The sequence below is a fragment of the Dromaius novaehollandiae genome, unplaced genomic scaffold (genome assembly GCF_036370855.1).
Source record: "Dromaius novaehollandiae isolate bDroNov1 unplaced genomic scaffold, bDroNov1.hap1 HAP1_SCAFFOLD_80, whole genome shotgun sequence".
NCBI lineage: Eukaryota > Metazoa > Chordata > Aves > Casuariiformes > Dromaiidae > Dromaius > Dromaius novaehollandiae.
The window spans coordinates 1-14302 of record NW_026991339.1 but is presented as its reverse complement, the minus strand read 5'-3'; the positions used below and the strand labels follow the sequence as shown (position 1 = coordinate 14302).

General features: G+C 43.2%; 1 protein-coding gene across 1 annotated transcript; it reads left to right on the top strand.

Moving 5' to 3' along the window:
• Positions 1 to 619: 619 nt before the first annotated feature.
• Positions 620 to 14023, top strand: DUS1L (dihydrouridine synthase 1 like). Its single transcript, XM_064503886.1, has 12 exons — positions 620 to 966; positions 3544 to 3652; positions 4338 to 4388; positions 6036 to 6148; positions 6912 to 6994; positions 7217 to 7320; positions 8425 to 8569; positions 9201 to 9297; positions 9660 to 9748; positions 10517 to 10683; positions 11243 to 11280; positions 13898 to 14023. The coding sequence occupies exons 1-12, from the start codon at positions 730 to 732 to the stop codon at positions 14006 to 14008; spliced, it is 1344 nt and encodes a 447-aa protein (XP_064359956.1). The 5' UTR covers positions 620 to 729; the 3' UTR covers positions 14009 to 14023.
• Positions 14024 to 14302: the final 279 nt, after the last annotated feature.

Here is a 14302-nt window from a genome sequence, read left to right as displayed (position 1 = left end):
CTGTGAGCCTGGGATGGAGAAACCCCCAGTCTGCAGGCCCCCGGCTGGGCTCCCCGGCTGCACAGGAGTCCCCGGGCCCCAGCCTGCCGGGGCAGCGGCCCCCACGCGAGCCGTTATTAGCCCAGTGAGACCAGCGCACTCTGTGTGATCTCACACCACGCTCAAATAACCGCTTCACGTCCGGGACAGAGGCTTAAAGGCAAAAACAAAAATACTTTTCAGGGCCTGGGAACCCAGGGGAAAGAACGGCCGCGGCGGCAGCCGCGAAGGGATGCAGCGGCTCTGGAGGCGCCCTGCGCACCGGGAGCCGCGGCGGCTCCGCCGGGGCGAGGTTGGGGGTGGCCGCGGCCGGGAGGCGGCGGCGGCGGCGGCGGCGGGCGCGCCTCGGCCTCGCTTCGCCAGCGCCGCTGGAGGGGCCCGTTGCGTCCCCCGAGCGCCCTCCGCGGCGACTGGAGAACGGCGGAGCGCGGCCCTCGCCTGCCTTCGCCGGCGCCGGGCCGAGGGGCGCGGCGCCCCGCGCGGCTCCTGCCGCCCCCGGGCTGCCCGGACTCTTCCGCGCGCGGTCCCTTCCGGCAGCGCTGCGGTTTCCGGCGGCGCCGGCGCGCGGCGGCGCCGGCCGGAGCGAGATGGCGGTGGCACCGTCCGGCCGCCTCCGTGCCCGAGCCGGGGCCCAGCGTCCGCCTGCGGGCCGCGGGCGGCGGCTGCGGGCCCGGGGCGGCGGGGCGGGCGATGCCGAAGCTGCGCGGGGAGGCCTTCTGGCGGGAGACGCTGCGGAGCGCGCACTACGTGGTGGCGCCCATGGTGGACCAGAGCGAGCTGGCCTGGCGGCTGCTGAGCCGCCGCCACGGCGCCCAGCTCTGCTACACGCCGATGCTGCACGCCCAGGTCTTCCTGCGGGACGCCAACTACCGCCGCGAGAACCTCTACGGCGAGGCCTGCCCCGAGGACCGCCCGCTCATCGTGCAGGTGAGCCCCGAGCCCCGGCGGCGGCGGCCTCCGGCAGGAGCTGCCCGCGCTCCCGCTGCGGCGCGCCCCGGCGGAACGAGGCGAAAGCCGGTCGGCGCTGCCGTGTGCACCCTCGCCCTCGTGTGAATAAATCCGGACGTTTTTTAAATGGGGTTGACGTCGAGCTAGTCCATCTCACCCAGGCTCTAAAGCAGTTGCACTGAGCGACAGAAGTCTCGTTTTCTTCACCTAAGCAGCAATAAAGATGCTTAGCTCTTGAAGGCAAAGTGTGTTTTTCCGCTTTATCCCTTGGCTAGTCAGGAGGATTTGGTGTCTTACCGCAGAGTCCAAAGCGCTAGATTTCTAACAGGGTTTCAGTCGTCCGCATCTCATCTTTAGAGATGGACAATGTCTGGTCTGAGTCAACAGCTGCTTCAGACCTGATGCTATTCAGGGAGGATCAGTTTTTTTGGGTAGTTCTCTGAAACCATGAGCTCAGTGCTCGCTTATTACCATAAGAGAGAATTACATAAAAAGAATTAGATATTAGAATTACATAAATTAGAATTACATAAAGAGAATGCGAGGAACACAGGACCAAGCACATGACACTGTCTTGAGCTTGAGGCGCATCTGCTTCCCGAGTAGTGTGAGAGACTGGAAGAGGCTGGGGTACTTCCCTCCACGCCATCCCGCGGAGGGAGGGGGAGGTGAAGGTGGAGGAGAATCCAGGAAAGGGCAGCCAGCATGAACAGAGGAATGGGGTAATTTCCACATGAGGAACAATTAAATGGATGAGGACTCTTTACCCTGGAAGACAGATGACTGAGGGGAGAAATAAGTCTGTAAAAGCATGACTGGCTCAGAGAAGATGAATGAGAAACCACACATTTCACTAAAGGGAGTGATAGTTACATTGCAAAACTCATTGCCATAGCATATTCTGGATGCTGAAAGCAAATTAAAGAAAATCCTATCGAGGGCCATTAGATGCAGGAAACACCAGTCTGGCTTGGAAGTCCTTGGAGACTTCTCTGCGCCTACTGTTCCCTAGACATCTGCTGCTGACCATTGTCTGAGCAGGTGAACCTTTGGTCTATCTCAGTGCAACTTCGTATAGTCTGTTTTTTTCCATGGGAAATGGTTTACTGTTGCCACAGAAGAATACAAATGCCAGAAGTTTAAATATTCTCAGCCATAAGCCTTTTAAATAGAGAACTGCAGCTCAGTAAGGCATGTGTTCTGCAAGAGCCTATGTGAGGAATGTCTCTTACTGTGAGCTTGCTCTATCTTTCTTCCCGTCGGCCACTATTAGACATAAGATACAGAACTAGATGAATCTTTGGCTTGACCCAGTGCAGCTATCCTTACTGAGTTCTACTTTAAGATACTTCCTTCCATCCTTTTCAGGGCTTAGCAGTCCCCGTCCCCTCTCCATATTCCTTATTTGGATATACAGTCTGGCTGCAATAGAGCAATAAAGGAGATGGCAAAGAAAATCCCTCTTTCTGGTTCAGAAAGTAAAGCCACCATCAACTCTGTTATTCACACCCTCTTTCAACAGGGCACCAAAGTACCTCAGTTATCTGCCATCCTGGTGCTTCTATCTCCAGTATTCTTTTCTACTGCCTGGAGAGTGTTCTTATATTTCTGGGCAGGTTTGGTTTTTGGTCACAGGCTCTGGGAAATAGGTTAAGCAGAGGTGCATTCGCGTCCAGCCTGCTATGTGGGATTAGTTTACTGTATAAGCATCCCCGCTGATGTGGCTTGGTTGGACACTTTTCATTATTTCAGTTCTCTCAGGGAATGAAAATGACTTTTCTGCTTTCAGTCAGTGTTGGTTGTGAATAGTGCAGTGTTGCAAGCTTGAAATAACACTTTCTGCTCAGAAATGTGTTTGAATTTAAACCCTTATGATTTAAACTTAAAGATATGGTTATAGTTTGTTAATAATTAATTTTAGAAAGTCTATTTGAAAGCCTAAATGTGGACAATAGTCTGGCTTTGTCCTCTTCAACAAAACAACCTCAAATTACTGTAATTGCTCTTAACAAACTGATGTTTTCTCTATGCTTTAAATGAAACATTAATTAAATTTAAGACTGAGCAATCGACTAGCAGCCCAATGTGTCTATTTCACACTCCGCACTAACATCCTTCATTTTGGAGACAACGGTGCTGATTTATATCTACAAAGTTTGAATTGTCTCAAGACCAATAGGCGTTGTGGGTAAATTTTCTTCTGTGCCACCTTTGTTTATTCAAATGCTACAACTGTTTGTTCTCCGGGAAATTTGAAGAGTTGTCCCCTGTTGTTCATGGCTATTACATATAAAATGTTCTACGCATGTTTCTTTGCCTATTGAATGCTAAGCATTTTCACTTTGCCATTTGAAAGTTGTGACTCTTTAGCTGATAGGTGTCATAGATTATATAAGAATTTTTTATTTTGAAAAATGTCGGTTGCTAATACAAACTGTGCATACTATGCCCCTTTTCTATAACAATTAGTTGCTTTATGTGTCACAGTAATGGTGTGTTGTCAGTACTTGAAAATGGCTATTGTCTGATTCTTCCACTCATCTGTGTCTTTCTCAGTTCTGTGCCAACGATCCAGAAGTGTTTGTCCAAGCAGCAATGTTGGCTCAGGATTATTGTGATGCCATAGACCTGAATTTGGGTTGCCCCCAGATGATTGCAAAGAGAGGTATGTGCAAATCTGAGCCCTGCATAAGCAGAGAAATGGCATGTTACAAGTGTGAACTTTGGCAATAAAACATCCAGAGGACCAAATTCAGCCTTGGTGCGGGTGGCTGCAGTACTGTTGAAATCAAGGTAGTTACGCCCATTTTAACAAGTAGTGCTCTGTAGCAGCTGAAGCAAAAGTTAGGTATACTAATGCATCCATAAGAGATATCCACAGGGAGGAAAAACTAGCCTTTGAAAATTTTGGACCAGTCAGGATATTGAGGAAAGATTTGTTCCCTAATTGTCCGTCTGTTCCTCTTTAAAACTGTCTTTTAAAGACTAATAGGACTCTCACTGGTGCACAGGGAAAATAGATGTTTCAGTCCTAGCAGTTTTTAGCCTGGAGGGAATTAAAACAGGTATAAAACCCTGAAAATAGGACTTCGAACTGCCAGTGAGGACATGCCAGCCTTAGGGAGTAGCAGTGAAAGTAGGGTGTGGGGCTTCATTGTTTATCCTATAAATCTCGGGTGGCATGAGAGACAGAGCAATCTAACTCTTCCAGTTTGGGCAGAACAGAGCAGCTCTGTTTCTGTCAGTGAGGAATATGAGTTTGTCTGGATCTTTGTATGTGAATGTTTATGAAAGCTCGTGTACTTCAGATTCTCACTTTTTGCAGTCCATGATACGTTCTTTTATTATAGGTCATTATGGAGCATTTCTGCAGGAGGAATGGGATCTTCTTCAGAGAATGAGTAAGTCTTTAGAGAGGCCTGTAGTTTTGCTTTTGAGAGGGAATGGTATGAGCTCATCATTAAAAGGAGGTTTATTTTGGATTTTTTGTTTGTTTGTTTTATTCTTTTTGTATTCCAATGGCACCCTCAAAATAGTTGGTGGTATCTCACTACAAACTCATGTTAGACCTGCTGAAAGACCTCAGTACCTGAAACAGAGCTTAGGTGAGAGTGGGTTGATGAAGTCCCAGTCTAATGATGGCTTAGTGGTTCTCCAGCTCTAGAAGTAGCACAAGTCCACAGTGCCTTACTTTTTCACTCTGAAGTTCTCAGGTGCCAGGAGTTGTGCTTCTGCCTGAAGCCACAGTTGCCCTTTTTGATCAGCTCAGTGTCCTCTTTCTGGCCATACCTAAGCAAGTTATGCCTCTCTTTCCTGAGTTATGTAGGTTGTTCTCAGAATATGGGTAACAGTTCTGAACAGTATCATATTTTTTTTGTTGAAATACAGTTGGAACTGCTTTAAAAAACAATGTTCTGATCATTTTGTAGAGCCTAGAGCATGCTTTTCTCCCTTCAAAGCAAGTGGCTGAACCAGGCAGTTATAGAGTCTTGCTTCTGCTTGCATTCCTTGTGGTCCAGTGAATCTTGAATGATGTTGTGCACAAAAACACAGCCAGGAACCTGGAAAGGTAGACTGTGCTTCCCTGCCCAGCATATAATGTGGTTGTTAGGGCACTTTTCTTGGGAGTGAAAGATGCAAATTAGAACAGCCTCAAGCTGGGAAGAGAACCCAGGTCACCTAGTTTTTAAGACAGTTGTCTCAGTAGTTGTCTATAGAAGATGGGCAAAGCCTCTTCCTTTTCCTCCTCCTCCTCCAGCCTCCTTTAAAATATTGGAGTACTTCTTTCTGCTTGCACCTGTATACACCCTGTTTGCTGCTTCAAAAGAGTGATAGGAAGTACCTATCGATAGAAGAATGTTCTGGGATTTAGATTACAAGAAAGCAGGCGTCTTTGTGCATTAACACCTAAGTTCTGGAAGAGAACAGAACTTCAGGCATACTGTTGCTCAGCATTTTCCAGTTGGCTGTCTGTAGGTAGCTCTCTTTTTAGTAGCATTCCAATTCTGTGCACTATGTAATGACTATGGGTGTTTAATCCATAACCTACATTTACTACTTAATTGGGTCCACAGCCTACCTCATCTGATAAGCCTCTGCTTGCCGTGATTACTTGGATGATAATTTGGAAAGAAGCAAAGGGGCTTTTGTAGGAAAGGTGGATAAGTGAGTTAATGTTGTTGGCAGAGTAGAAGGAATACAGTATGCTGTGACAATAGTAAAAATGGATCAACAATTAAGATTCAAGGGGGAAGTTTCTCAAAAGTGAAGAGTTGATGCAGTGGAAAAGTTAGGGCTGTTAAATTCTGAGTATTTGATGCCTTCTTATTAGAATGCAGATTTTGTTCTTCATAATTTACTATCAGCTTGACTAACCTATGCCATAAGGGTTGCAAAAGGATATTGCTGATTGTTTAAGCTGTGAGAGAGCTGCATAGCATTAGCTTTTCAGGCTTTTCCATGCCACACCCAGTGTTGGATATTGAGGAGATTAGGCATTTTTCATAGCATTGTGCAGCCCACTTACCTGTCTTTTCAATCTTTCCCAGTTTTGCTGGCTAACGAGAAGCTCTCTGTTCCCATCACATGCAAAATCCGTGTTTTCCCAGAAATTGACAAGACAGTGAAGTATGCACAGATGCTGGAGAAAGCTGGCTGCCAGGTAAGGAGGCAGCTGCTTCCTGTACTGTTGCATTAGAGACCTGTCTTTGTGTAAACCATCTTATGACCAGATCTTGGCGCACTTTTGGAGATGGATAGGCTGTATTGTTTTACTGACCAAAAAATGGGGTGCAGAGAGATTATGTGTATTTGCAGTTATAGACTGCAGGTCAGCAGTGTAATATGGAACGCACTGTGATTTTAGAATCCCTGTTGTAATCGCTGCATGATGTGGCATCCTTCACTGTGGGTGACCATTCCAGTCTAACACAGTACTGCAGGAGGCAGTGTGGACGCATGAAGTCAATAAGGCTATGGAAGAAAATATTTCATATCAAAGATGGCCATCACCAGTTAAAACATAGGTAGTTTTATAGGATTTAACTCAAGTTAAATTGGAGACAGCCTATAGTGAGAGCCAGTGCTGCCAGTATTCAGGCCTTCTGCTGAGGAGTAAGCCAGATCAATATATCACACATTCAACAGTGACTCACAAATAGGAGCTGTGCAATAGGAAACCTGTATGTTCTCCCAAGATACAATCTTGTCATACTGTGAAGCAGCAAGCTGGAAGAAGCCCAAGACTATGCTGTACTAGGTGAGCTGGTGATGTCTTTCTGTGATACCAAAATCGCTGTGTTATTGAAATAGTACTGTGGATTCAGTGGCATCCACGAAGTGTATGGGGTGAAAGGAAATTTTCATCAGTGGATTTGTTCCAGTAGTTTGTATACTATAAAAGCAAATGCAACTTTGTGTTCTAGCTGTTGACTGTCCATGGCCGTACTAAAGAACAGAAGGGACCACTTGCTGGTGTGGCATCTTGGGAGCACATTCAAGCTGTCAGGTAAGTGAGCAGTACCAAAGAAGGGTGCCCCCTTAGTTTCCTTTACTCTATGCCTACAGGTTTAAGTAGATAACTCCTAACACAATATCAACGTGGGTTATGAGCAGTGCGCGCAATGGCACTGAAGAACAAATGTGTGTGGCAGCAGTAGACCGTCTAGATTGACTCCAAACAATCTTTTTAATTCTCAGTATTATGCATCTGTTTTATTCACTGGTATAGAAAAGCTGTGAGCATTCCTGTGTTTGCAAATGGAAACATCCAGTGTCTCAGTGATGTGGAAGAATGTATCCGTAAGACAGGAGTGCATGGTGTCATGAGTGCAGGTAAAGAAAAATGAGCTTTTACTCTTGAGGGTGCAGACTGTTTCTTGCTGTCTTTAGTAGTCCCATATAACTTTATTAAAAGCTTAAGTTGGACTGCTTTGGTGAACCACCTTGACTGAAAGCTGAGTAGCCATTCTCTCTTCTCTTGTACTGGCATTTCTCATCAGGAGCAGGAATTACTTTTCAATGGGAATTGTTGTATTGGACTTCTAGTACCACTGAGTGGACAGCTCAAATCTAATTAGTTGACAAAGACATATGGGAATTCTGTTGTCCTGGAATATTCTCATGGGTTTCTGAATGGATCTTGATGCAGAAGCTGTGTCCACTGGTTAATATTCCTGCAGATGCTTTGTGATCTGCCATAGAATGCAGAGTTTCCATAGGTGGACTAAATCAATAAGGGATTTTTTTGATATTACAGGGTTGAGTTAGTATCTGAGGGAGGACAAGCGATAATATAGGAGTTCTTATAACTGTCATATTACTGTAAAGAAAACTGTGACCGTTTGTTCTCTAGGTTCATATTGGGTTGGGACGAAAAGGAATTAGCACTGCTTGTTACAAGAAGAGTTAGGAATAGACATGAGAAAAAGCTTTCAATCTCTGGCACAGTTAAAGCAATTAAACGATGCCTGGGAGGTTGTAGAATCTTATTTTTAAGAAGATACTAGTTAACAAAAGGCTTGTCAAACTAGCAGAGAAAGGTACAGTGAGAAACAGTGTCTGGAAATTTAGGCTAGACAGATGTGAATACAACATAAGACTTTTTTAATGGTTAAATGCTTAACCATTGGTCAAGAAAAATAGTAATTTCTCTTTTTTTTTTTTAATCTGTCTTTGTGTCATTTTGATTAGATGCCTTTCTGGCAGGTATATTTATATACAAGTGATTGAGCTCAGTTAAGAATGTATGGTGAAATACAGTATCGTGAGATCAGTCTAGAGGTTTGTGGACCCTTCATTCTTATGTAAAAGTACTTGGCTATGTTTCCTTGACTAGCTGGTAAAATCACAACAGAGCTGATCAAGCTCTAGAACCTAGATTTTGATTTCTGTTTTAACCCTGAAATGAAAGTTTGAGTATTTCTTTTTATTCCCTAGAGGGTAATCTTCATAACCCGGCTTTGTTTGAGGGCCGAAACCCATTGGTGTGGGAGATGGCTGAGGAGTATCTGGAGATAGTGCAGAAGTACCCTTGTCCATTGTCTTATGTCAGGGCTCATCTTTTCAAGCTCTGGCATCACACGTGAGTAACTATAGAGAACTCTACAATTTTTTCAGGGCTTATCCTGCTTAGCAAGTATATGGCTTTTCAGGGGAAGAATTTGGTCAGAATTGGTATGCTGCAAGATTTCCTTCCCTGGACCTGGCTGGAGAGAATGTGGGCTATGGCCTTTACCTTTCACTGCATATCTGGGAAACAGGACATGGGGATGAACAAGTTACCACAAGATAAGCTAGGGCGTGAGCTTCTAGCACATCATCTACTGTGTGGTAATTGCCCATATGCATACATGCACTTTGTGGCAAATGTGAGGTGCCTCATTCGTTGTGAGGCAAGCTGTCTTGCATCGTTGTGGAGTAAGAGCATGGCCATTGGCAGCTACTGTGGAGTAGCTGATGCACTGTAAGTTTGCATGCTAGCTTATCTCAGAGTACCTTGTTTGTGTGCCCAAACTCCAAGTATTTATTCGAAAAAGAGTAGCAGGCCTCTGTTCTTTTTCTCTGGACATATGAGAAAAAAAAAGATAAACTCCTATCAAAGGCAAATGTAGCAAGAAAAATCTACAAAAAGCTTTTGTAAAGACACTCTTATTCAATCTCCTTTGTCTAGCAATAATGAATAAATATGACTTGGTGCTTGGGATTTGTCACAGGCTTCAAGTTTACCAGCAGCTGCGTGAAGAATTAGCAAAAGTGAAGACTCTAGAGGGCATTGCAGATGTCAACAGAGAGCTGAAATTACGATGCCAGGTACCAGGATGGGCTCTTATCTCCCAGAAGAACGCTGTCCACACTTGGTGGGAACTTACCACATCTGCCATGCAGTTAATGTCCGTTAGCCTCCTCACTGGAACTTTGTGACTTGTCAACCTTAATATTGTTAGTTTACTGCAGTGCCATTCCCTTAAACTCAAACAGCTTTATGTGGGATAAAGCTGACTTAGGAGCTAAAATCTGCTACATTTCATCCCTCTTACTAGAGTATTACAGTATTTTTGCCTATATTTAACTGTCATTAACTATTAGTTTAAATTCCATTTTGTGCTTTCATGGAGTTTGAGGTATTATTTCCTGAGAACTCCAGGAAAACTGACTGTAAGTCTATGCTGCAGGAGGAAATAGCTAATCAGAAAGAAGGAGAAAAGCCAAAAGAAGGACTGCCTTTCTTCCACTGGATTTGTCAGCCATACATCAGGCCAGGGTGAGTTATCAATTTTAACATGGACAGTACACATATGCCATTCCCTCCCGCACTGTTCAGTATAGAGCCATTCAGTTCTGTTCTAGATGCTTACATTCATTTAAAAATAAATGGATTTTTTTGGCTTTTTTCTGGTTATTGCTATATTCATGGGGGCATTACTCATCCTATGCATCTTCTCTTTTAGATCCTCCTCAAGTTTATCTCTCTCTGGAAAGTAAAAGCCAAGAGAGTTCCACTGTAGCATAGAAAGAAAACCTGATGCGCAACAGATACTGCTACCTGACAGCACTTTATTGTTATATGTAACAGGAATGCTGCTGGTAACTGCCAGGCTAGCAAAGATAGGAACTAAATTCTGTTGTATAAAGGATGCTTGTGTTGTATGGGCAAGCTTTTCAGATAGCTTAGCCTCTTTCTGTAGTGAAAATATGGTTTGAAGAAGAGAGTGTGTCAAGAGTAATCCTTAAATTCTCCCTGGAAGCGACAGGTTAACAGGTGCCTAACTAATTTAACTGGCCAGCTTTCACTGACTTTCCAACTGATATGACTGATAGTATGTCTGTTTTTAACAGCCTGTGAACTGTAAATTGCTCAGAAAAGACATATTTGCGCTTTCCTGTTTCACTTTTAAATGCAATTTCACTTACAATTTAGCAATGATAGAAAGGTTTACAGTTTACCCAGATTTCCGTAAACAGTAATGGGAGTCAAAAAACCACCTACTTGTTCCTTTCTGCCAACCTGCGATGATGTTTACCATTTCAGGCCAAAGGAAAGATGCAAAGAGAATGGAATCAGTGGGACTGAAAAAGGTGTGCGAGGGAAACGTGCTCTGGAAGATGAGGAAGATAGAAACTCTGAGCTTCTTTCAAAGAATAAGCAAAAAAAGAAATTAAGAAATCCAAATAAAAGCTTTGATCCATCTTTAAAACGTAAGTTTCTTTTACTGTTCATTGGCATAAATGGATGGAAATGCTGCTGATGCCACCTTTGGACATAAATTGCCGCTACTTTCTTTTCCCTGTTTATGCAATTGAAGAAACTTTCCAGAAGAGAGGGAGATTACTGGAAAACTTTGATAGTAGGAAATGTGATTTAAATTGCATTCATTAGGAAAGGAAGTTAGTTATCAAAGAAGTAGGTTGCTGATCCACTACAAGCATCTCTTTTAGCTGAAAATGCTTTACAAACAAAATTGTAGCAGTCCCTAGCATTTGAAATTGAGATTTCATATGCATTTTAAGCAGTTTACCTCATCCTTTGGACTTGACTTGAGGTTAAAAATTTTCTGTGTTTGAACTGAGCACAGAGGCTATTAAAAAGTCAGTGTGTCTTTACCATCTTTGCACTGTTCTTTGAGGTACAGTATTTTATTAAAAGAAAAGTCCACTTCTGGATATAAAAGCTCCAAGCTTTGTCTAATTCTGAAATTGTGAATTTACTGTTTGCATTTGAGAATACTATTGCTGAAATTGGGTCTCTCTTTTCCAGCCAAATATGCAAAATGTGATCAGTGTGGAAACCCTAAGGTAAGTCCATGCCAGTATCCATTAAAACATTTCTATTTAATCCTGAGATTTGTGATGCCAGTATCGAGTAAGGTATGCATACTAAGTCCTGTTGATATGTAAAAAAACATGTCTGTTCTCAGGCAAAAGCCTCTTAGCTATAAACTATAAACAGTCTCTGAGGTGAAGGTGCTGTGCAAAAGCTCTCACACATGTAAGCAGATTCTTCACAATCATTTGCCTTTTTTTCAAAAAAAATTGCAGTCTGACTTGTGCAGCTGCTGCTGAGGATATTTATTGCTAAGACAGTTGAGTGAATTAGACATAACTCTCAGGATCTCTTGGAAACAAATCTCCAAACTTTCACTAAGTACACCTGTATGTGCTACTGTGGAAAAACAAAACAAACAAAACTGTTGGGGGCGTTAGTGGTGGTGGTGGTGTTCTGCAAGGATGAAGAATTTGAAGAATTGGTCTGATATTGGCACACTGATTAAAAAAAGCTTAAAATTATCATTGCAACATAGTCTGTAGTGAATGTCAGGCAGCGTCTGTAGCTGTGACGTAGGCCTTTAATTAGAATAAGAATGAACACCTAGTCCTTCTTGGCTCTGCTTTTGAAACTCCACTAGCAGATTAACTCCAGCTTTCACCATTAGAAATGTTAAGCAAGCCAACTCTTTTCCAGGTTCTGTATAGCATAGGCATTTGGAACCCAGAAGTTAACAAACATAATTTTTTTTTTTTAAATGGAATACAGCTGTTTCCTTGACCAGGAAATGTCAATGAGCTGAGTGAGCACGGTGTATTTAGTGCTGCTAACAACATACCTGTGCACACAGACCATATAAGCAGGGTATAAGATGCAAGGAATAATTTTGATATCTGAGACAGTAGCAATACTAGCAATGTGCAGCAAAGCACATGAGAGCAGGGGAGGGCACATACTATTGCTTTCTTCTGCAGCACCTTATAAACAGCAGCAGGCTGCTGCTCAGGTTTGAGCTGTAGCTACAGAAAGACTAGATTTCTTGCTGTGTCCATTACTGGAAAAAACCTTGAGCTTCTTGGCCTGCTTTTGAAGCCATCCTGTTTTACAGGTGGGTGTTAGCACATCTTGGAGCTTCACCAATGACTCTGTGAAGCAGGGCAGGATTATTCTTCTCATATTTGTTTTGCCGTTGCATCACTTACATTGCAGCCAGCACTGGCACTAGCAGTGTAGCAACCCTCGGTGTGTTAAGACTGGAACCCTTCCCCTAACCCCTGGCTTTAAAAAAATAAAAAAAAAAAATTGCCCAAATGCCTTGCAGTTCAAAGACCATCCTCATTAGCCTCTGCCCCTCTCCAGCAGAAAGCAAGTAAGTTTATATTTCAGTACTTTGTTGTCAGTAGTCTTTAGGCTAGACACATACCTGAAGTTCTGTCCATGCAGCCTGACTTACATTAAGGAGGTGAAGCTGGAAAATACTGCCTATGCATTCTGGTACTCTCCTGCCATTGTTCTTATTTAATCTGGGCATTAGATCCCTGAAGTAGCACATCTGGGGAGTGTTTAACCAGCTGAATTTGTTTTTATTATTGCTGTTCCAGAACACGCTACTCCCAGGCAGAACTGGCAGGGACGGTGTCACCATTGACACATGCCCAGCTGTGTGCGTGCATGTGCATGTGCGTGTGCTGGCACTTGGGGAGGTTTTTTGGGGGGGGGGTGGTGGGAGCCTTACTCACAGAGAACTGAATTACTGTAATGAGTTACAATGTGTGCAAATGAAGATGTAGGTTACAGTAAAGTCCAAAATACCTGGGGAATTTAAAAAAAAAAAAAAATAGAGAGAGAGAAAAAAGAAAAGGTATGACAGCTGAGCGTTGGGGTTTTTTTTTTGTTTGTTTTTTGTTTTTTTTAAATCATGGAATGGCTGGGGGGGGGGAAATTAAACGAAGGACTCCCTAAGTACAAGCGTTTTTTGTTGTATTTCAGTACTTTTTTAATCAGAGACCTTGTTTTCCTGAAGGAGCACACTAAGCACACTCTGCCCTCCCCTGAGGAAGGGGCGTACCTTCTATTTTAATATATCTCTCTATGTCTATATCTATAGTCAGGCATATTGATGCAGTTATGGAAGTAATTTCTGTAGTACAATATTTATTTTTGCTGTAGCTGCAGATGGTGCTAAACATGTGTCAGATGCCTTGTTTCAAACACTGCAATTTCAACTCTAACAATATCATAGATCTTGTTCTGAAGGGCGCTCAGCATTTGCCTCTGTGTTATGTAATACAGGCTGCCCAACAGCTTAGTGATGCTGCAGGTGGTAGTGGTTTTTTTTTTTTTTTTTTTTTCTGATTCCCCTATGCACAAACATTTGCTAGCTAGAGGTGGTTTTTTTTTAATTTTTATATATATATATATATATGTGTGTATATTTTTATTTTTTAATATGACATGAATGCTCTAGTCTTCATTACAGTGAGGTGTGACTGCCTAATGTATGGCTCCAGCCTTCTTCAAATGGTCTGACTGTGCACAGCTGGATAGGTGATGCTTATTATACAAAAGGTATATGTGTATTTTCACTAAACTAACTGATACGAGCATCTCTTCCCCTTCCACCTCCTCCTCCCCCCATACCGCTAGGGCAATAAATGCGTGTTTAACATGTGCCGAGGCTGCTGTAAGAAAAGAGCCTTCAAAGAGACAGCAGACTGTCCAGGTAAGTGTAGCTGTATCAATCAGTTCTGTCCTTAGAAGTCAGTGAACAAGTGTCTTATCCTTCATATGTATTCAGTGCTTGAATCATTGATTTATAAGCTGGGGAGTTTTGGGATTTTTGTTTGTTTGTTTTTCTTTTTAAAACAGCATATGCAGCTTTCTAAAATTTTATGGCTATTCCTTCTGGTGTGCATGGTATTTCTTCTGCTTCTAAAGCCTTGGGTTGCATTGTTTCCAGCCTGTCAGGCCCCAAACATTATTTCTAGCTACACAGACTGAGCTTGTTCTGTTTTCCAGTGCATTCATCTTTATTTCAGTTTCTTTTTCTCT